Source organism: Sebastes fasciatus, chromosome 5, assembly GCF_043250625.1.
Source record: "Sebastes fasciatus isolate fSebFas1 chromosome 5, fSebFas1.pri, whole genome shotgun sequence".
In the NCBI taxonomy this organism is placed as follows: domain Eukaryota; kingdom Metazoa; phylum Chordata; class Actinopteri; order Perciformes; family Sebastidae; genus Sebastes; species Sebastes fasciatus.
In genome coordinates, this window is record NC_133799.1 from 10,135,879 (window position 1) to 10,159,862 (window position 23,984).

Sequence of the window (23,984 nt, forward strand, 5' to 3'; positions counted from 1 at the left end):
AAATACACATCACCACTTACTTGTTCTCCTGGCAGTCCGGCTGGCCCTTGATAACCTTTAGGACCCTTGGAAATGGAATAAAACAAATGTTTTAAGTATTTCACCCAAAACACCATAGACATAAACAAGACGAGTTACAGCCATACTATAGCGGCTCTATGAGGCTGTACTTAGGCACAGCGGTGCTTTGAGCTACATGCTCACAATGACAATGCTAACATGCTGCTGATGCATTTGTTAATTAGAACTAAACACAAAGTACAGCTGAAGCTGATGGGATCATTAGTTTTGCAAGTTTTTGGTCATAAACCAAAGTGTTGGTCAAATTAAATTGTAGACCTGATGGTGGCACTAAACGAAAAGTCAGTTAAGGTCAGTCATTAGTTATATATAACCGCATGGTGGCGCTAGAGTGAAAGTCAGGGAATCACCAAAGTCATTAGGAACCCTCTGAGAACAATGGATACTTGTACCAAATTCCATGGCGATTCATCTGATAGTTATCAAGGCATTTCACCAAAAGGAAAAAAAAATGTCAACCTGCTGGAGGGGTCAGAGGAAAAGTCAGGAGATCACTAAAGTCATTAGGAATCATCCTCTGGGGACAATGAATGTCTGTACAAAGTTTCATGGCAATCTATGTAATAGCATACCGACCAATATTGCCATCCCAATAACAAAACAACCAGACAATTACAAGTTCGCTTCAAAAGGACTGCTAGTGAATCATTTCATAGAGAACTGCTGAGTTTGTTGTTCTTATTGCACATCTCAATCAAGCTCTACATTTTAATTATGTTCATTTGTGGCATGCATCCATCCTAGAATGAGACACCTGAGGCATGTTAAGAGATGTCAGATCCTCTGTCTGGATCCTCTTTCCTGCAGACATCATTTTGGCACCAGTCTAGAGGTCCAAGGTCACAGTTAATGATCTCTGAACTGGGACGGTGTTGTTTGGGGGCCAGCAGGTTAATTCTGACTGCAAATTCCCATGCATGCATGACTGACATCTTAATGTTTCATTCTCTATTTCAGAAGGAGAAACTACATTATCCTGTCTGTCCTGTGCAGTTTTTCCGGGAACCAGTCCATGAGCAATTCTGGGTTCTGACCGAATGGGTTGCAGAGTAAAGTGTGAGTGAGGTTTTAAAAGGAAACTGACACAATAAAGACATAAAAACGCTCTATAAAATGAATAGTTCGCTCACTCCAATCCACAGTCAGTTTTGTGCTAAAGCCAGATTCTGCTGGTTCTGTTAGTTAAACAAGCACTTCTTTATAAACTAAACAGGATTTATTGTTCAGTAAATCTAAGCTTTTCTTCTCTTAAGCCCTTTTATTTTTCCCTTTGACTTGATTATCAACAACAGATGCTTACAGCTACAAAACACAAGGTCGGGGCCAGGTCATTATCTTTTTGGGACAGCGAGAGACTTCTTGCACGGCCCCATTGACTCCATCGTGTGCTTCCGAGGTCGTGACACATGAACCTTCACACTCAATATAAGGCCCACTTGGGGGTAAAGAGCATAGGACCCGAGCCATTCATTTCCTCTGAAAAAACTTGACGGGTCACAGTTCATGTGCTGGGTATATTAGGTTCAGCTACTGCAAACACTGGGATGATCTCCTGGGAGGCAAGTTGAAGGCCAGCTATGTGGAGACCAGACTCACAGACTCAGAGCTTCAATAAGTAACTGGACAACTGTGTAGATATAGCCATGTGGGCAGCAGGGCGACCTACTAGAGCAGATTAAGTCTGTTCTGCAAAGACCACAAGCTCAGTTCTAGCCAACGCTACGCTGTGCACAGCAACAGCAATGTACCCTTTTGAGGAAGACATTGAACGCACTAGAGCATAACATGAGTGAATGCCTGTGAATATGTGCACACTCGTGGAAATAGTGGGAATGCCAGTGTCCTTCATTTTATTAATAGCAGTGTCCATGAAATTCTGCTTCTTTAGGCATGACAATGGATGACCTGAGGAGGCATCGGATATTGTGCGCGTCATTGACCCCCCGACCCTGAGAAGGGTGCCTTTCCTCTTTTGGGTGACCTTTGACCTTGACCTCAAAGCCTATCAAGTTAAAACGAGACAGCACCACATCCACAACAGCCGGCTCTGAAGCTCTCAGAGAGAGAAACACTGATGGATTTATATGCAGAGAGGGAGGTATGCAAAACAGTGAAGAAGAAGAAAACACAGTGTAAGGTCGAAAGATGAAGGAAGAAAGCAAGATTAGCAAGAAAAAGGTTAAAGATATACAGTATATGTACAGTATATGTTTCTTTCTATTGAGATAGACAGAAAGACTGAAGACAGGCAGAGAGCAGGGTGGGCTGTAGACTGTAACCTAATACTGACCACATTAGACCACGAGAGGCCTCAGCCAACCTCTGTGGCTAACACTTGGAGGAGAACACAGTGTGTGTGTGTGTGTGTGTGTGTGTGTGTGTGTGTGTGTGTGTGTGTGTGTGTGTGTGTGTCTGCGTGTGTGTGTGCGCGCGTGTGTGTGTGTGTGTGTGTGTGTGTGTGTGTGTGCGCGTGTGTGCGTGTGTGTGTGTGTGTGTGTGTGTGTGTGTGTTTCTAAGCATGCTATTTACCTTTAACTTTACTCTTAAACCAACCTTTAACTTGTATGAACTAATAATATGTGTGCCTCCTTTTGCCTCATCTATATAGATGATTTAAAGACAGCAGTAACGTGCTGTTTTTAAAGTAAAATATAAGCAGCAATCTAATAGATTACTTGAAAATTAGCGAATTGAGCTACTCGGACACGTCATACAAAAAATAGTTTCTGACAGTAAGTCTTCTAAGCCTTCTTCTGTCTTCAGCATCAGCTGGTTTAAACACAAGTAGGCTAGTTTAAATTAACTAAATCTTACCAGTGGACCTGGAAATCCATCCGGCCCATGTAGACCTTGTGGACCTCGTTCACCCTGTACAAATGAAAGAGAGAGTAAGATAACACTTGCACAAAAAGGGGGATGCAATGCACACCATCATTACAGAGATGATATTATAAAGGCATTAAAACGATGAATGCTTGTAGACTGTAGAAGTGTACGTTATCAAAGGAAATTCACGTCATTGCTTTAGCTCTCTGACAGTTAACCCAGATTCAAGTCAATAAATCAAGTAGAAATTATTTAACACTGAATAAATCTTCATTTTCTTGCACGGAATCTCGATGACTAATGACCAACAGGCCAATGTTTCATTAGACTATTCATTATTTAAGATCTTGTGCCGAAAAAAAGATGGATTTTCCACAGGTGAGTGAGACGGACAATTAAAAAGTGCTTTTGTACTTCAGGCAGTTTCTACCATCCGTCTGTATTAAAGATGTCTTATCCATGCTGCTTCTAATAAAAGCCATATGCAGAGCAATATTTGGCTATTTGGAAGAATAAGATAAGACGGGAAGTGAGAGGGTCAATGGAGATTAGAGAAATGTTGTTAATACAGACAAACATGCTAAGAGAGAGAGAGAAAGATGAAATAAACTTTTGCTATAAAAGTGAAAGACTTATTACAAAGAGTGATGAGAGGTTTGCAATAATTTGTGGGGATAACAGCCCGAACGAAGTTGGATAAATATTGCTTGGACACGCTATATGTGTGGTTTTAAGTGATATTTATCCCTGAAAGGCTCTGAAGAGAGAAATGATGACAGTTTTTCTTCGGGGATTTCTAACTACGAGAAACTAAGAACTTTTGGAGCTTAATAAGTTCAAAACATTTAGCAGTGCTGCTCAAGAAAATCATTACTGTGATGATGTTTGGAAGAAAACGAGTCGAGGCTGGAGAGAGAGTAGAGAGCAAGAGAGACCAGCTGTGTTGATGCCAGACAAATGAATAATAGAGTCAGAAATGCAGAAAAAATGGGGTTAGAGGAAGTTGCTGAATGAACAACAAATATATACATAAAACAGTTTATTAGATGAAATTCAAAAATCAGTTTTTCATCATCCACAAATTAGAAAGCATTGAGTCGTTATTGACTCATCATATACAGTATACAGTACATAAACCGTTATGATGTACTGATCTGAATCAACATTTTAGGATCCTTTTAACAATATTTTGCTAAAATTACTGATAAATAAAATCGAGGGCAGAGAAAAAAGCAGACAGTGAGCAGAGAATAAGGAGTAAATGCTTAGTGACAAATAATAGGGCCTGAGAGAAACACAGAAAGAAGCACAGAGGACCTGGTGGCAGATTTCTTACCTTCTCTCCTGGTGGAGCCTGGCCTGGAGACAGCCCGGGGTCTCCCTTTGAACCCTAGAATAGAAACAGGGTCACAGGGTAAGGGACGTCTTCAGCAACTACATTTTTTTGGTAGAACTTTAAAGTTATTTTAAAAAATTCAAACTCTTAATGGTTCTTTTTATTATTTTATCATTTCTGAATACATATAACACCCAATGCAATTACCAGCATTAGTATGTTGTTTTATTAAAATAACTGAAAGATTTTGATTTTGAGAAGTACAATAATAGTAGTAAGCAAGTAAAGTAAGTAAAATGAATTTGCATGTTTTCTCTTTCTCAAAATCTGGACTGCTTTGCCCATACACTCTTTGTTTGCTTTCTATTACAGAAAGGCCATAACCATGCGGCAAAAACTGTGGCATTGTGTAGAGGTTGAAGTGGAGATGCCTTAAAGGGGACATATCATGAAAAACTCCCCTTTTTCAGTGCTTGTGCTCATACATTTTGGTATGTGGAGTGCTTTCTAATCCACAAACTGTGAAATAAGACAACCCGGGCAGTTTTTTGTGGGCAGCCTAGATCAGAAAACATGTGATTCAAGAAGCCATTCAGATGTGGCTCCTCTTCCTATGTCACATGCAGGCTCATTAGAATATACCACCCACGGCTTGAGATCTATCTTTGCAAAGGTGCATCATATTTCTCTCCAATCAGAGCAGACTGGGTACAGGTATACAGGTATATTCAGACAGACAGTATGAAAAAAATAATGTGTTTTTTGATAAAGCATGTTCTAGTAGAAACCCAAAATACAAGTATGAACCTGAAGATTGGCATGATATGTCCCCTTTAAGATGCAGTTCCTCTAATGGTAGCAGGATGTTAGCACCACAAAAAATGCAACTTTATTGAAGTCAACAGGAAAGATCCCCAACTTTTCTAGAAATGGAAAGTTCCCTTCCACAAGATGATGTAAGGACAGTAAAGTGGCTAGCTGTGGTGTTCACCACACTGGTGTTCAAATTAGGATATTATGGCTCCAAACAGCTGGCAAGACAGCAGTGGGAATAAGACTTATGAACCTCAAAATGTCACTTTAGAAATCTATGGGTGAATTCAAAGATGTTACATCCATGTTTTTCTACAATCTGTGGTTTCAACTCAGTTGCATGCGTGACACTAGAGGCTTTAAAGAGGGAGGTGTCTGTTCTACATTGGCAAAGGATACCAGACTCTGTGAGTATGTGTATGTGACTTTGAAGAGACTGCTTTTGCTTTCTGAACATTTCTATGGTTCAACCTCAACTTGGAGCTGTCGCAGTTTGAAAGTTCAAACTGAAGGTTGATTTTCCATCAAACTTAATGATAATCCAGGAGTTCAAACAGAGCGTTTCAGACAGAGGGTGAAAAGAGGTGCTGCAGCCCAGCTGGTATGACAAAAGTAAAGCGTTTTTGTCATGTAAACATGTTCTAGTAGAATCCCAAAATACAAGTATACACCTGAAAATAAGCATAATAAATCCTCTTTGAAAAGGCATTTCAAAGTGACTTTTAAAATAACAAGAAATTCAAAAAGGCCCAGAAGAGGCTACATCTTACACGTTTTTTCTTTTGTTTATATAGTTTAGGATTTTCAGTTTAATTTCGAATACACTGCAGCTTCTAGAGGACCCTTGATCTTTCAGTATAATACTTACACTTTCATACAATTCCTCATATATAAAGGACAGAGCTAGGAATCATTGCAGAGTTGGCATTCGCATTTCTGCACAGTGACCAAGCATGGCTGTGACACTTAGCAATAAAGTACAAATGCCTTTGAGGATCCAAACCTCACTCAGTTTCTGTGTCATCCCAGACCACATGTGTGATTCCCACAAGGCGGATAACAAGTCAAAGAGTCTGCCAGAATGGAGCTGATGTTAATTGCATCTCCACAGAACAGCAATATTACATTCAAAAGCCAGACTTCTCAGGGCTTTTCTTCCCAAACTGATGTGGATAAGGGTCATAAAATCGTTTCTATTGTCATACATCTAAAAATAAAGCTTAAACTCAAACATTCTTCCAGTTAGTGTTGCCTCTACAGAGGTGTTATGGCAAAAGAAACAATCTTTAGAGACCTCCACATAATTTCAGCACAGCTACTTAACACGTAGCTGCTCCAGAGGGGCAGGAGGAACAGCCAAGAAAATACATCATTCTGAATCTGTAAACTTAAAAAATTGTGCACATCAGGGACACAAATGGAACAGAAATAAAAATGGGTTTGGAGAGTAAGAAAATACGTCAAACTAGTGTCTGAGCATCATGTTTCCATAGTTTTGACTGACAGCCAGTGAGGCATAGAAAAGCTCAGGGGTGGGAGAGCAGAAGTTCTACCACAGGGTTGATTTCTGTTTGAAAAAAAAAGTCAGCAGTGCATGAAGAAGATTGAAAAGCCCTTTTAAGTCCTCCAAGCTTATCGTCATAACATTTGAAAGTGTGCTTAAAACACGTCAACTAAGTTCAGCATCAGGGACTATATTCCTATGTATTCATCCTAGTAACCAAACACATTTCAACAAGAGGTCCTGAGACAAAGAGTCTCTCAATCTCTATTCCGCCTCCACAGAGGGATTGGGGGTGTGAGGATGACTCACCGTCAGGTCACTGCGGTATTAGACGCGCTGATTTTGGTTTTGTATGTGTACAAACAACTGTGGGTGTACAAGCTGAAGGAACAGGGAGCAAGCAGGTGGCCCCATATTTCACTAATCGGACGCCCTTAGCCAAACGTGCACAGTGTCCCAGCAAGGTCAGAGGGGACAAAGAACAAATCTATCTATCTCCCCTAGAGCTGGCTGACTAATCAAGGAGGAAAACAGAACACTCCTCTCTTTATGTGTGTGTGGGGTGAGGTAGACAAAGAGACCACAATTCATGAAATTCTTATATTTGTCTTGTCTATAGCTATGCAGCACTAACTACGATTCTAAATGAGGCGCTATCCACTTACAAGCAAAATATATATATCAAAAGACAAAGGAGGGGAGGGTAGACCATCTACTTATCCTTTGTTTCTACTCCTAAAGCATGACTGCTCCCCCACTGATTGCATGGCGTATGCAGCCACTCGCTGGTAGCCAGTCGGGACCACAGTCACCACAACCATCTGCATGGAGCAGCCCACATCCTTGCTCAGTTGTACCAACTGTATCCTTTACATCTGGTCCCATGCTGGGAAAAGCTTACCAGTGATTTAAAAATGCTTCTTTTCTTTATTTTTTCTCTGTATATGAAGTTAGTGTCATGGCTAATGAGCCGAGACTAGCATGATTATGCCCTGTGGTAAAACCCCGGGTTGCAACGATCTAGACTATGGCGTATATGTCATTTCGGCCAACAACCACCCTTGACTCCTGCAGCCTTTCCTGCTATACTGTAACAACTCACTGGCTCATTATTATCACTCTTGCCTACATCTGGATTTGTCTTGTTTAATCCCACTTGCACACGCTCTGAACAGCAGAGATTGGCTCTTTAGGGAACAACACGTCATTCTCTACTGCAATTGATGCCATTTGATAAAAAACCTTTTACTACAGCAGAATAGACTTGAGTGTAAAGGATCTAAAGACCCAATGAAATAAAACATATATTTTTTCCAGGTGTAATTCTGTGTCCCTGTGTTAATTGTTCATTAATCTCTTGTTAGTTGCCAAATATATGTAAAAAAAAAATCTGTATCAGAGTATTTTTACATCAAAATTTCTTTTTGCTTCTGTAAAACTCTTTCAAATGTTTGATGACTCCTGCAATAAAAAAAATCATCCAATCAAACGAGACTTTGGGAGACGAGCTAGCCACACCGGTCATATAAAACTTCACTTCACCGTTTGTGGATTATGGTAGCTAACAGAGCAATAAGGAGAGATAGAAAGAGCGTGTTTGTTTTCATTTCCAAAACAATGTGGCTGAGGTCTAATTCATTCAAGGGAGACTTGATTTTCTGTTTTTTGTGACACTGCAGAGCAGGCAGTACATGCAAATGAAACAGTCAGCTGTCTGAGTTTTGGCTGCGGGTGAGCGGGCAGGGAGGCCATGCACCGTTCATCTGCATGTTCTGCCCGCGCTGCAGTGATACACATTTGGTTGAAAACCGACAAACTTTCCCTTTCAGCCTCCTAATCTAACAACAGGTGAGTGAGGTATGTGTAGAGCCAACAGTCCCCTGTAGCTCCGTATCACGCTAAACTCGAAGTCCGCCCCCTTTTTAGCGATCCTTTAATGTGAAGGATTTGATTTAAATCACTCTTTTAAGTGTACACCGCTCAAATATTCAGTTTCACTGTGAAATACGTCACAGTAACGAAGCTAAAGACGCTCTAACTTCTGTTTCACGGGGACTTCAAAGGACAATTCAGTGACAATATCAGTATAACAGCTTCTTGTAGGGTAAGCAACATGAGCTGCAGAGGTCTCCTGATGAGGTCTACAAAACAACTCGAGCCGAGTCTGAGAGGCTTGACAAATACAGGCAAGAGTCACATTTCAAATGCATAATGTGGGTTTGGGTCATGTTTGGGCCTAAAATATAAATACAACTTTTAAACATTAGATGTTAGTGACCATTCAACCTAAAAGGATATCCTGATTACAACAAATACAGGTCATTTTGTCATCACACACACTCTACCACTCTGCACCTGACCCCTTCGGCCCGCACTTCCTCCTGAAGTACACACAAACACACAGGTCAACAGCAGTGAGCAACAGGTCCCAACTTGTCAGCTGGCATCAGCTAACTGTTCTCACGGTGTCTTTGATGGTTTTTCATGGAGAATATGAAAAGTACAGTCCCCATTTGTCAGGTTTTAAAGTCCTTTTCTGTGTGAAAAAGACTACCAGGGATTTGGAGAACCTTTGTGAAATAGCTTTTGTCACACATTTTGGCATCAAAAAAGTGTTGAGCTAGTTTTGATTTAATGAGTAACTGTGTTCTTGGTATAATTGTTTTAGAATATGCAGTGGGAGGAGCTATAAAGGTTTTGTCTGTATGTGATGACTGTGACTAACTGATAGTTAATGGAAAATACGTTACCGCTACACTGTATATCTCTTTTTAGTAAATAAAATATATAAATACGTATTAAAAAACAGTGAACATAAACGCATGCAGGCAAACAATATGATATAAAAAGTATCTGATGTTTCAGAAAGACGTCAAAGCTAGAAACAACGTCCTTTGATTTCTTGTAGTAATGAATTTGCCATCTCACGCTCTTGGTTCTGTTTCTCACTGGTGATGATTGGCAGGCCAGTATGACGGCACACTTCCTCAGGCAGTAGAGAGAGCTCAGGCTTGTCATCCCCTTCTTTGAAATCTTAATCTTACCGTACAATAATAACAACCAAATCCAACCAGCTGTGCCATTAAAAGCAACGGCACAATCACATTTATCACCACTTCTTAGATGGGGAAATTATAGCTTATGAAAGTACGTGACTTGGAAGATTTTAACTTAGGCTGCAGATGGCCACAACATGCATTTATCCATCTGGTTAAAGGCCCAAGTGTTCTATGTATTGTTCTGATTTTCTTGAATTTCATAACTAAATCCTTTGTCTCAGCAGTTCAACTGGAATTCCATTTAAGTAGAATACATATGGAGCCCTAAATTAAAAGAATACAGGATGATGGAATTTTCCATGTCTTTAAACATGTAGTATTGGAAACATATGCACATTTGTTTCTCTTTTCTTCAAAATCTGGCATAATAATGACCTTTTAGTCACATTTTTTCAAACCTCAATTTGGGCATTGATTATGCCCATGCCAACACCATTTGCTGCTGCAGCTCCCTCCACCACCCCAACCTCCTCCTTATCTGGTATTTCATATCGTTGATTTAAGATTTAATGTTGATGTACGAGTTCATTAAGGGGGATTAGCTCTCTTAGTAGAAACTCTGTCTCTGCACGGATCCATTGAGATTTACCTGAACATAAGAGCCTTTTCTGCCAAATCTAACTGTATAGCCATTTGCTATCAGGTAGTAGGCTCTTTAAAGCTCCCTACCATGGGAAAACGACACTCACCTTGGGCCCAGGTGGTCCAGGCTGTCCTGGGCTTCCATGTGGACCGGTGGGACCCTGGAACAAATGAAGACAGAGAGAGAAAAAACACATTAAAATACTGTACATTGTTGACAATAACAACTCAGTATTGACTCAGGGCTCTTCTCATTTCTAGATTTAGTGCCTCCTCGTCTCCTCGCTCCTCAGGCTTGTGACCCAGAAATCGAGCGAGCGAGGAGGCTTGCCGGAGGAGCTTGCACGGATACACAGGTGTATCCTATATGGAAGACTTTTCGGCAACTGTGACGAATAAAAGTGGCGTGACACACAGCTGGAATGATCTCAACCATGACAGGATGCTCTACAAATGTAACTGTTCCTTTTGTATTCATAAGTTGTAGTTCTAACTGCATTCCTTGATGTGATATTTCTGTTTTTAATCATTGAAGGTAGAAACACAATTCAACTTCTATAATCGTGACATGATGTTTACAAGTGCAAACAGCTGTTGACAGCAAATTATGATATCAATAAGAAAATTTTCTTGATTTCACAAAACAATGGACGGTTGATGCAGCTGGGCCACATGTTATATTTAATTGACGGTGCTTTAAATGGCTCCAAGGCAAGGATGTTTCATTTGTTTAAATGCCTGTTGCCTCGACTCCTCTCTCCTCACCTACTCCGCCCGCATCTCGCATGGGCGGGACTAACGCGCGAGGAGAGGACGCGAGGAAAATAATCAAAGACGTACAAGTTGGGAAATCCCTCTAAAATAAATTAATACTATAGTTCTCTTTCAAACCTCGCTTGATATCTCACAATGGGAAGCACCTTCTGGCGTGACCAATCATGGAAGCTCCACTAGCACCACGTCTGTCAAGGACAGACCATCATCTGAATTCTTCAAACATCACAGGTATGCAATGAATGCACAGCCACACATGCACACTTATGCCTACAACTAGATGTGCACATTCATATGCACACACTCACACCATAAATACACTACATTCCTGCACATCTGCAACCCTGCTGCTTACAGACAACGCTTTCTCTGCACTGCAGCCAAGAGTCAGGAAGAAGGCTCTCCCTCTCTCATTCTTTCTTTCTTTTTTTCTCTCACTGTCATTTTTCTCTCGGTTCTCTATACAATATTCAGAGCATTAATATAGCATCAAACACTATTTGCATTGTCAAGATACACCGATCAGCCATACCATTAAGACCACTGATAGGTGAAGTGAATAACATTGATTATCTTGTTACAATGGCACCTGGCAGTGGGGGGGATATATTAGACAGCAAGTGAACATTTTGAACTTTGAACTTTGTGTTGGAAGCAGAAAAATGGAAAAGCGAAGGATGTGGGCAACTTTGACAAGGGCCACATTGTGATGGCTAGACGACTAGGTCAGGGCATCTCCAATACTGCAGCTCTTGTGGGTTGTTCCCGGTCTGCAGGAAGGAAGGAAAACCGGTGAACCGTCAACAGGGTCAAACCCGAGGCTCATTGATGCACGTGGGGAGTTAAGGAACTGTCTTCCCCTTCAGAGATTATTTAGAATAAAAGAACCTCTGAAGTATATTAGTCTGTTTCCATGACAAATGCCCACACCAAATGGAGTACGCTGGTTCATAGGCTCAGTCTGATAACGTTAACGATTAGAGTCAGCAAAATAAGTCTGCTGCTCTGTGCCGAGACACAGAGACAGAACCACAGTATCACACAGTGCCCTCAGCTTCCCACCACATAATGATTCCAAGCCTCCCTCTGTCTCCACTTTACGACTTAGCCTATGGGGATTAGAGTATGTTCTGTATCAGCTATGTGCTTTCCAAGCCTTTTACTAGGAGACATGCTTTACTATCTGCCACCTCTCTCTGTCTTCCTGTCTATCTGCCTTCTATTCTGCCTGTCTTGCTCTGTTAAAATACAGCAGGACATAAGTCCGCATTCAGACTAACTTGAATTTGAGTGGAGCCAGTCTGTTGCCAACGCAGCGGGCTCCAACAAAACAAAGCAGGGTCGTCAGGCAAAAACGTTGAACATGGCTCAACTTTTGCTGCAACACAACGTGACGTCATCCAGCAAAACGCTGCGTTAGCCAGTCAAATACATGCAAGCACACGCTGCGGGTACATTACTTTGTAACGCTGTAATTCATCTGTTTACTTTGCAATCTTTGTGACAAAAGATCTGTGGGTATTACTAACCATTGTGCTGTGTTTTGGCATCTGATAAGCCTTTAAATGCATTTATCTGTTACTCCAACTCCCTGCATAATCTTTCATCCCAACAATGCACCATTTTAACGCAGGTCTGTTTTTTCTCTGAAACCCTGCTATGAGGGAAAAAGAAGCAAAAGGGCAAATGCTACATCTGTGTGTTATTTTGAACTGATGTAGACTGTTAACTATTAACTCACACAGACAACCACACACACACGTACATATAATACACAGAGAGAAAACACCCCGCTAATGCACATAACCACATTTTTCCCATGTTACAGAGCAATGATGTCAGTATGATGATTGTCCCGGATCCTTATTCGGACACTTGACACTTGTCATTGGCCCCTTTCCCACAGAGATTCTGCAATACTGCCTTTACACCGACTTTGCTTTTTCACACTGGGCCAAACAACGACGGCGTGTGATTTAAGATAGCATGTCTGAATCGCGAGAGCAAAAGGGGCGTGACGTTAAATGCAACAGCATCGGCGTCTAGTGTGTGCGTGTAGTTCCGCCGTGCCGGCTGTCCCTTTGACACAGACGTCGGCTCAGCTCTGTGACTACCTCCGCTGCCGGCTCAGCGGCGGAACAACTCTGTGACCCCATTCCATCTCTGTACATTTCAGAACGGTGAGTAGCAATAACTACACAACATTCCCGCATCGAACAGGCAGTGTGAAAAGGGCTAGTGTCTGACGTAGTTCAAAAGCAGGTGTTCAAAACTGTCTACGACAATCAATCATTAAGTTCAGTTTATGTCTTAATTTGGTCCTCCATAAACACTGAAACGCCGTAGATATTTACATTCCCCGGGGTAAATTAGCCAGAAGATGGTGCTGTGCCAGGTAGAGCTTCTACAAAGACCAAGAGTGAACTATTTATACACCTTCCCTCAAACACATACCACATCCATTGAGTAAAAAGTGTCTTGTTCTGTTTAAAGATGCCTCCGGGACCTGTGGCATGATCGCAGCATTGCATCATGACAGACTTGGCAGTCGCATACAGCGAAGTCTCAAGATCAGAGTGGAAATGCAGCCTGTGATGCCGAAAACTGCTGCTGGTTGCAGCTGGTTTCATCTGGGAACAGTTTGGTCACTCAACCTGTTTGTTCTAAAGGTGCGGACAAGTAAACAATGTTGCCTGCGTCCTCAAAGCGAACTACCTAATTGTCATCATGAGTCTATTCAAAGCAAGGCTTGTTCCTGAGTTTAATAACGCTAACCACAAACATGTCTGTCACTGCCTCTTTCCCAACAGTTTCAGCTGGATTGTGACGGTAAATAAAGGGCAAATCGCATATGTCCAGTGCCTGCTAACTGCCATAACAAAAGATGAAAAGAATAAGATGCGTTAGTGCTGTTGATGAGAAACTGCAGTGCCTTAAAGGCCAATAAACCTGACCATAACCTCTTAATAGTGACTCTGTGATCAAACCACAATACTTCCTGTGCTATTATGGCTCCTGAAGAGTGGTCAGCATCTGATAAAATGTTACAATAGTCTAAACAAAACAGCACCGTCTGTACACAGTTGTCTTTTCGGTTTTCCCTTGTCTTTTTGTCTCTTTTCTGTTTTCCATTTATGACCTTCCAGACCACACCATATAAGGGAGTTTTCAACTGCATGAAGAGAGATATATGACACATATCTGGTAGTTAAAAAACATCCTGTATTTCTAATTCAACTTCTTCTTAATTGAATGCCGCTATCACACCTAGCGGTCAGAATGCTCCTCCTGATCAATAGATGACAATTACTTTACGTCATGTTGCCTGTGTACCATCACCTTTGCGCAGGTTACTCACCCGAGAACCTCTTTTTCCTGGAGGACCAGGTAAACCATGGGGACCAGGAGGACCCTAAATCAGAGAGACAGAGGGACAGGGGGAGAAAGAAGGGAATGTTGTAGAGAGAGAGAGGAGTGAAGAAAGAGAGATATAGTATGTTAATGGCAAGCAATAACATGTAGTTCACTGTCTTGGCCTTCACAATGATGAGTATGTGCTATATTTATGTAAGAGCTTTGAAGTTCAAAGACAGGAGCCAAGTGTTTTCAACTAAAAGCTCTATTACGAATCTCTGAGCAGAAGGATCAAGTTACATTCTGGAGATGAGACTGACACCACCAGCCTTTGGTCAGCCTGCGGGATTAACATAAACCTTCGTCATGGAAAAACGTAGCAAGAAACATATGGAATAACTGCATTTCATGTTCTGGTAAAGAGACTCATGCTAAACCAAATCCAATGTTTCTTTTAGTGTTTTGCAAGAGTTCTTTTTTTTTTAATTTTCAAATGCATATATATTTAAAATCTGAACCACAATATCTGAGAATTTCCAAAATGTAACTATATTAAGGGAACATTTCCAATAATATTTTATTATCAACCAGCCCTAATTCAGTGTTTCCCCTAGGATGGAGTTGTAGCAGCGGTGGTGAGACTGTTGGATGCACGTGCAAAACATTTTCGCACACTTTTTTTTGTGTGCTCACAAAGCCCGCCCTGCCGTGAGGTTTCTATGTCTGCCAGCTCTTGAAGCCTAATTAAGCTGCATAGCAACAGTACATTGTAATCTGTAGGGAAATGTCTGTCTGGCCTCCATATGAGATGACTCAAGATTTAGGAAAATACACTTTTATTGAACATAATAAATTAACTTGCATCATCACACTGATGTTTTATCACACACTGTTAATTTACTTAAATAATCTGTGAAGGAATCTGTCAAAAGGGTTTTAGAGATTGACAGCTTTTGCTGCTAGGAGTTATAAACGATACGATAAATCGTATTTTCATTGTCATCGCCATATGAACATGCGCGATGAACACATTGCAAAAGACTGCCTGAAACGCGATGAATAAGAAAAATAATTTTATTTAGGGGTGGTTACCGAAATGCTAAATTAAAGGTGCTCCGGAGCTACAGACCGTAGTATTTATCATCACGCTGCATCCTCTCCCTGCTCTGTGTCGGAGCTCTCCACACATAAACACACACAGCGAAGTCAGCAAACAGCTGATCAGAGAGGTACTCGGCTACACTAGCTAAAACTAAAGCTGTCTGTATATAGTCTAGTTTAGTTCGCCACGTATCTTACTGGTAAACTTATCAGCTGCCTGAGACAAAGCAGCTCCTCCTCTCTCTGCCAGCGGTAACGTAACCTGCAGCAATGAATCACATCAGCAGAGGGAGGAGGACAGAGGACAGGAGGAAGGACTGATACTGACTGATGTCTTAGCTTTTCATTCTTTACAAACTTCACTCAAGAATGTGATTTATTTTAACATTTTAGATTTGTTTCCAGTGAGATATTAATGAGTCTATATAGTGACTTTGTTGTTGTACACATTACTTCTTGTTGCTGCTATCGGAACATTTAGCCTAGTTATATTTCAAATATTAAATTCTAATCCGGTTCTGAATTCAAAGACAACCAGGCTAACATTAGTAGAACTAATATGCACACCTCAATATTTCTTAATTTATTGCAAGTCATATCGTCATCTCAATATTGAACAATGATATCACACATCGCAGATTTTCCTCATATCGTGCAGGTCTATTGTAGCATTAGGCTCGTTCAAGATGAACTGCGCCTCGCCTGGAAAGTAGCCGAGATCAGGCGGCAGCAGCAGCAGGGGGCGGTGACAAAAAACTGCGGTCAAGTTTCCAGCAGCCTTCAAAGAATATACAGGAAGTCACAGAAACAGTTACATCCTGTTAGATCAGATCTGTAGGCTACTTGTAGTTTGCGGACCACGTTTGTATTGATTTATATTTCTTCGTAAATACATATATTTTGAAATGTGTGGGTATCTGGTATTGTATTCTATCCTTTATTCTATTATGTCTGCCTTGTAAAGCACTTTGTAATTTCTTGTGCTATTTATGGCTGCACAATTAATCAAATATTGATCACGATCATGGCTTCCCGCAACTAAATGTAAATTATCGACTGCTGTATTGACGTTTAAAATGTGCGTTCCGCTCATAGAAAACTCTGCTGCATAAATCAAGCACTTCCTAAACTAACAGCTAGAGATGCACCGTCAAACTGTAGCCGATTGGAGCCGGCCGGCTTTCAGCAGTCAAATATATTTGCCGGTAACACATACATGTGTAGCCGCCACATGATGGCTTTATGTCAGCACACAGCACAGTGAACCCAGCAGTGCAGTGTGTGTAAGTTAGAGTATATTTGTCGGTGAATACATGCTACAGCTCCTCAAGACCCAAGCCAAGTTCCTGTGTCTTGTCAAGGCCTATTGAAAGAGGCTGAACAGACATTGTACGATTTTATTTACTATTCGGAATAGTTGCAATAGCAAGAGATTATAATGAGGTTCTCTGGAGCATCCTTATCCCCTGTCAGAGCAGTTGATGGGCAAAGAGGGAGACATGATGAATAAAGAAGCAGCTGTTTGTTCCTCTGGACTCCCACACATTGACACATGGAAACTTTGAGCACACCACCGCCTTCGCCACAACAACAGGGCCTAAAGAAACCGAGGCAAAATGATAATATTCATAGTCTTCATCTGTGCTGGCCAGCCAAGGGTCAAATCTTTCCTAATGGAGTCAATTCAAGAAGTCAAATTTCTGAAAAATTGAAGGGCAGAATGAATCATCTTTTGAACTTGTTGCACTGTGTGACATGAACTTGAGCTGAATAGCCCCTGCATTGTTACCCAACATGTGGTTAATATGCAAGCTGTCTGCTGTAGGTAGCTTAATAACAGACCATGTAACTGAGACATTACCAAGAGGGGAAATGTATTAAGGAAGTGAGGACTGACTGAAGTCCACACTTCCACTCTCCTTTTGAAGTCTTTCCTCTGAGGCACTGCTATAATTACATAAAGTCAAACTCGGTCCAGATAAGTCCCACTAATAATTTCACAAACAAACAAAAGAAAAAGGAGCCTCTGGATGGTACACCTGGGGTTTCCCAAACAGATGGCTCTAATGAAAAATGTTGGATCGCCCCTCACAAAAGGTTTAACCAGGCTCAAGTTTTCATCCCGCACATGCCACTGTACTTGTCTAGTTATGTGGCTGAAAAACTATGAAATACTTCCCCTGAGGATGTAAACCAGCTTTTTTAAGTTTAAACAAAGAGGCAATGACACAGAGTGAACCACTGACCTTCAGCTGACCCAGCCTTCAAAACATAACCGCATCAAAGTGGTCAGAGAATAGCTAAGACAAACAAACATTTTTTATCAATACTTTTGCCAAATTGTGAACAAATGGAAAAGAGCCTGTGGCTTAGACTGTATCATGCTCATAATACTGCAGTTCAGTGTACTCAGGCTCTGAGATGTAGAGATAAGTTGCAACCTACAGACCTGCAGGCACTTTATAGGTGAGCTATGGAAACTGGCAGATGAGTCCAGACATCTTACATCACTCCTTTAAGTTTAAACAGATCAGATAGAAAGTCCCGACACATCTCATTCATGGAAACATAAGCAATACCTGTAAGTCTGAGCTATAAGATCATGTACAGTGGCAAAGCTATCCTGACAGCCAGCTTACATCATAAGGATAGATGGACAGCTAATTTTTCTTGCCAGGGTATATACCTCCAACCTTCAGATAGAGTTATCCTCTCTAACAGAAGAGAAAAAGTGTCTGGCAGTATTTCAGCAAGGGAATGACGTGTTATTTTAACAACTTGTAGATACATGAAAAAAGAACAGTGCTTGGACATGCCTTCACCTCTAAATCACTACACCGCCCTGCCAAAATATCTTTTCGTATATCCTGAGTGTATGTAACAAAGCCAAATTTTACATAGCATTTTAATTGTGATGGCCATAAATTACCTTTGATTGGCTTCTATTCACATTTTCCTCTTGAGCATGTACAGCAATGCACTGACTTGTGTTCTCAATTCTTTGAATCGTGTTGCATAAACACTCATAGCTCTACTTGTCATTCATAAATTCAGTCACTTACCGGAGAACCTGGCTCTCCTTTGGGGCCACGGAAACCATCTTCGTAGTCGTAGAAATACTCTGAATCCTCGTATCCGTAATCATATCCTCCCATGTCTACATCCTCATAGCTGCCATCCGGATCATGATGTTCTGATGTGTCCACCTGATTCTCCCGGTACAAAGTGGTGCCATTGGCTCTCAGATGAGTCTCCAGGAGCGGAGGAGTCTGTTGAGGCCCAGAGTGAGAGTCCCTGGAGCTGGTGATGGAGTTGTTCCTGAGTCCTTCCTTCACTCGACTTTGCCTGACTGGGGAAATCAGGTCCGGGGTGGCATCTGGATTCTGCATGCTCCCGGAGCTGCTCTCTTCCTCTGTGCTGTTTTCAGAGTAATCAGTGTCCCCCTGTGGGCTTCTCCCTTTTGCCAACACATTTTTGGTAGTGGTGATAGTTGTGCTATAGGTGAGATCCAGAACTGCTCGTCCACTCAGGGTAGCTAATGTGGGGCTGTCGGGCTGAAGCGAGGATGTGGTGGAGTGGCTAGGGGGATCCAATTTTGAAATGTGGCTCTGATCCCCCAGATGAGGTTGTACTGATGGGCTCAGTGTTGAATAATGTGTGACCAAAGCACCTGGGGACACTTTAGAAGCTGCTGTGGCTTTTAAGGGGGTATGATGGGTAGCTGCTACTCCAACAAGGGACTTTGTAAAGGGGTTAGAAGGAGGGTCATTTACCTCAATATCCAAACCAGGGTGTGGCAAAGGCAATCGGTGAGTGTCGGCCAGCCGGCACTGTGTTTTAAGATAGTTGCAGTAGTGCGCGGCAGCTTGGGCTGAGGGATAGATATCTAGTTGGCAGACTCGACCGTTGAATGCTGCCGCTCTGGAGTTCATCCTCCCCAGAGTGAAGAGACCCCCAGAGTCCCCCAGTGTCTGAGATCTCCCCAGGGTCTGCTCCCGCTGCTGCACCGCCCCACAATCCGCATAGAAGGACACCGAGCGCGCACGAACACCGACAGCGAAAGGGTGCTGGTGCCCATCCTGCCAGTTGTAGGTGAAGTAGATGGAGGCTTTCTCGGAAGTGTAAACCACCACTCTCCGTGGCAGCAGCTGAATGCCAAAACGCAGCCTGTCCCTGCCATCTCTGACACTAAAAAGGAAAGCATTGTTTGCTCGCCAGGAGCTTAGGCTAACCACGACAGAGAACTCCTCGCCAATCTCAGGCGGGAACAAACTGCCTGCCGGAGCCTCATAGAGGGAGTTTGAGTCGAGTAATACCCCATATCCAGAAACAGGAATATTCAAAGGTGAGGGAACAGTGGTGTAAGTAGTCGAAGGTGAGCTTGTCCTCTCGTCTGCGCTGCTTTGTGCTGAAAGCCCCAGTCGATAGAGGATATCCACTCCTGAAACACAGAGGAGAAAATGGTAAGGTTAACATGCCGGAGAGATTTTGTTTTTACAATTTATTGCACTTCCCCTTTATTTAATCAACTAAGAGGGAGCAGCCTTATTAATAAGTGTCAACAATGTTTTATTCTTCCTCCAAGGCTCCTAATTTTAACTCAAGATATGTCATTGCAACAAATGCAAACTAATGTGGAAAATTACATAATCTATCCTTGTTCATGTCAAATGACTGAGAAAAAAAAGTCACTGGTCAGTCTCCCCTTGATGCTGGTGACCCCTCCCTGTTGTTCTCTTGGAGTAAGTACCAGAAATGCAGCTGTGGCCCAGATGAGTGGAGGAGACTAGAGAAGGATGGGGCCTAACTAGGATACAGGAAACCAGTCCACACAGCCTTTTTGAATCAATCTGCCACCAGAGATTCATGCGAGCAGCTTCCCTCCAAATTGTCATTATTTTGTCATGCCCACAGGTAATTCTTCAAAGTATGTATGTCTGCTGACAGCGAGGCAAAATCACTTCAATTATTTGGGGACAGAGGATATTCTGTATAGTTTTGACTTTGACTAAAAGCAACAGACATAACTATGTGTCACATGTAAATATACTGAGCAGTGATAGTTCCAGAAAAATATGTTATTATTACATTATTAAAATGACAAATGAGATATCTGACAGAAATTGTAATTGTCAACTGAATCACAAACGGGTCGGTCATTTTAGAAGCTAACCTGACCTGTGTGTCTGTGTGAGAAATAATGAAATTGTGAGTGAGTGAGTGAGTGAGTGAGTGAGTGAGTGAGTGAGTGAGTGAGTGTGTGCATCTGTGAGCCTGCTGGCAGACCAAGGCAGCAGTAATATGGAAGTCTAAGAACGGGGAAGCTTTTTAAAGCCTGTGTGCACGTGTGCACGTGTGCAGATGTGCACATGTGCACGTGTGCGTGAGTGCATCTAGTGTTTTGGAGGGGAGATCTCAGGGGCAGTTTGAGGTATTTTCATTACTAATCCAGAGACACTACCTTCCTTTGAAGCAACTCTTTCTCTGTATTTGGGGAGCCAACTTTCAAAGAGGGGTTAGTTGATTTTGTATTTCTGAGGGGGAACTGAATGCACTAACTCAAGCAGTGATCTGCATCTCCAGAGCAAAGTTTTCAAATGCATCATTGTCTTCTATTATTTATTTTACCTAAAAAAAAAGGTTCAAAAAGATTTGAAAGGTTGCTTTTTGACTGAGAGCATTGTGGGCTCACACTTTTAACAACCGTTAAGACTGCAGAAAAAAAAAAGACATCAAAGATATAAGAGGCCTATTTCAGATGAGTTGCACGTGTACAAACTTTTGACCTTTCACCTTGGTTAGGGGTTTAAATCAAACTGCCAATAACATCTGAAATTCTGAAAAGCCGACAGCAGAAATGTTTGAACAAACTACCAGATGGTGACTTTGTATAAGAAACGGCTATATAAGAAAGCAGCAGGAATTAAAGCATATTATCAGTCACATAAGTCATACCTTAAAGTTGTCAAAGTTTTAGACATAAGTAAGAACTAGTAGCCATCTCGTTACCAACCACTTGTGACATAGGTTTCAAATTAGCCACATCTTCAGCAGTGAGAACTGTTAAATACTGTCGCACTGATCTAAACAATTGGATCAGTGTTGATGCAGATATTTACCTTATTTCATGAATTGGCCAGACATGCCTGATCAACCATTAATACCCTTACTTTGTAGAACAATACAATCTAAAGAAGTGTCAACTTATACTTGTTACACGTTTTGTGTAGTTACAGCCTCATGTTACCTTAAACATAAAAGAATGATCCCAATCTGTTCCACATCGTGAGGTATACAGATTAAAAATTGAATAACAAAAAAGCACTGTTATGGGATTGGTGCTTGTTATCAAGCAGTACCCTGAATTTAGTTATCAGAATTGGTATCCTGAGAGAAAAGTGGGATTAGTACATCCCTACTACGGAAAAGACAAACACTCAACATGCTGTTATTAAAGTGTCTAATAAACTCCAAACTCAGACTCCTGGTATATTTAAAACCTTTTCAAACCACATTGGATAATCTCAGAGAGACAATGGTATCAAGCATAAACCAGGTTGTTATGCTGTTATTACTACTTCTGAAATGTTCACATTTTGGAAATATCAGGTTTTCTTACAAGTGCAACAATATTGTGGTATGTGGCCTATAGTGGATGGACTGGCGACCTGTCCAGGGTGTACCCCGCCTTCGCCCAATGCCGGCTGGGATCGGCTCCAGCCCCCCCCCGCGACCCCTAACGGGATAAGCGGTTGCAGATGGATGGATGGATGGTGGCCTATAGTGTGTCTGTGTGTGGGTTTCTAGATATGAGAAAAATAAGTTGAGGCATTCATCTGTATGACTGTTAAGAGCTGAAGCAGGTGATGTGATTTCTAAGGTCATAAGTTTTAATACATCTTTAAAGAGCAAGTATTTGGCTACTGCAGATGTTCACATTCTCAACATTTTACACTGGAAATCACAGAAATGTTTTTAGCAGCAATGATATAGTATAGTAATATAGTATAGTATATTTGCCTTTAAGGTAAACCATTTATCAGATAAATACTGTAGAGCTAGTAGGGGATGAAGTACTTTTTGGGGGAAAGTGGAGTCCACTAGTGTAGTTTCTGTAATATGTGTGTTAAAGGTGCTAAATACGGGATTGGGAGCATTTCTATTGCCTCTCAACGGCTCTCACATTGGCGACGGTGAGCCGCGGCGCACAGCTAACGGTGCTAACAACAGCGAACGTGCTGACAGAGATAACAGTGTTTACCCTAGGGAAAATCGGAGGCTGGGTACTACGCTTCTGTGACGACACCGTCGGTGTCAACTGTAACCGGCGTATGAGAGCAGTGCAGAGCGGCGGCCATGAGCTAGCCACGCGTGGCCACGCTCACATGCACGAACACGCAGTAAAAGCACGCACGGCTGGCCAGCAATGTCAACAAAGCAAGGAGAAGCTCGGATTACATTAACACACACAGAGGGAGAGTGACTTCATTCTCTGCTCAGGTAGACATCACTCCTCTATATCTTTACGCAGCAAATAGTTGTTTGCTTCTATATTAATGCTCTGGATATCATATAAAGAACATTTAAACACTGAAAACAGTGAAACAGAAACATTATTTTTCCGTTTCAGTGCTTTGGAGGGAGGCAGGGAAAGAGGGCAAAACAGAGAGAGTAAGTGCTGTAAACAAAAAAATGCCATACAGTTCATCAGCTTGGATGTTTTTTTGCAGGGTCTATAGTTCTGCAGCCCAGGTAGGGATACTATCTATCTGCAGCTGATCTGAGCACGCACTGATATGTCCTTGACATTCTTAGCCCGAGGTAAAGTCATCCCAGATTCCAATTAACCTGTCTCATATGTGAAAAAAAGCTGCTCTAGCACTCTGTGTGCATTCCTCCTCCCCTCGTTATGATGGATTGATCCTTCTAGGAGTGGGCTCATCAACTTTAGATGAGTATGGAGAAGACAATGCAAGATGGAATAAGGGGAGGGACCCTTGAGGCAGTAGACAATGCACATATATGCGGAGATGTGAACAAATATGTGAGGATTCATATTGAGGTAAACCTTAAGTTAAGTGTGCATACTCTATGTGGTATTTCTGGCACTGGTCGAGTGATATGCCACTCAAATAACAATACAGCCTCTCAACAAATTCACAGAGTGCAACCCGCTGATTTAAAAGATATCAGAGTTTTCTTTACATTCTTTTGACACCTTTCTTTCTTGTTTAGTGAAGGTAAGTTTCATTCAAGGAAGTCAGAGAGTCAGAGTAATACTGTATCTGGGAATATTTAAGGCTATAAAGAAACTCTCTCTAGTGTAGTGACTCTAAACTGAAAAATATGCCACTACCTAGAAGTGTCACGATTTTGATTCTAAATCGGAAATCAAATAGCTTCCGATTTTGAACATTGAAATCAAAAGCAGAATCAACAATTTTAATGTTCTCCGCCCCCGACTTTTGTGCACATTTGAGAGAAAATACAGCTGTACTCAAGAAATGAACCAGCCAACTCATTCATGGTTTGAACTATAAACCAGCACAAATTA

At 41.6% G+C, this 23,984-nt stretch overlaps 1 protein-coding gene across 2 annotated transcripts in view; it reads right to left on the reverse strand.

Annotated features, from left to right (window-relative positions):
* The window catches only part of col24a1 (collagen type XXIV alpha 1 chain), a 98,837-nt gene that overhangs the window by 60,239 nt on the left and 14,614 nt on the right, over positions 1–23,984 (reverse strand). For both annotated transcript variants that reach the window (XM_074634986.1, XM_074634987.1), the window contains exons 3-8: positions 18,493–19,871; positions 14,334–14,387; positions 10,309–10,362; positions 4,244–4,297; positions 2,896–2,949; positions 21–65 (exon numbers count right to left, since the gene is read on the reverse strand). In XM_074634986.1, coding sequence (XP_074491087.1) covers positions 21–65; positions 2,896–2,949; positions 4,244–4,297; positions 10,309–10,362; positions 14,334–14,387; positions 18,493–19,871 — 1,640 coding nt within the window. The remainder of the gene's footprint in view (positions 1–20; positions 66–2,895; positions 2,950–4,243; positions 4,298–10,308; positions 10,363–14,333; positions 14,388–18,492; positions 19,872–23,984) is intronic.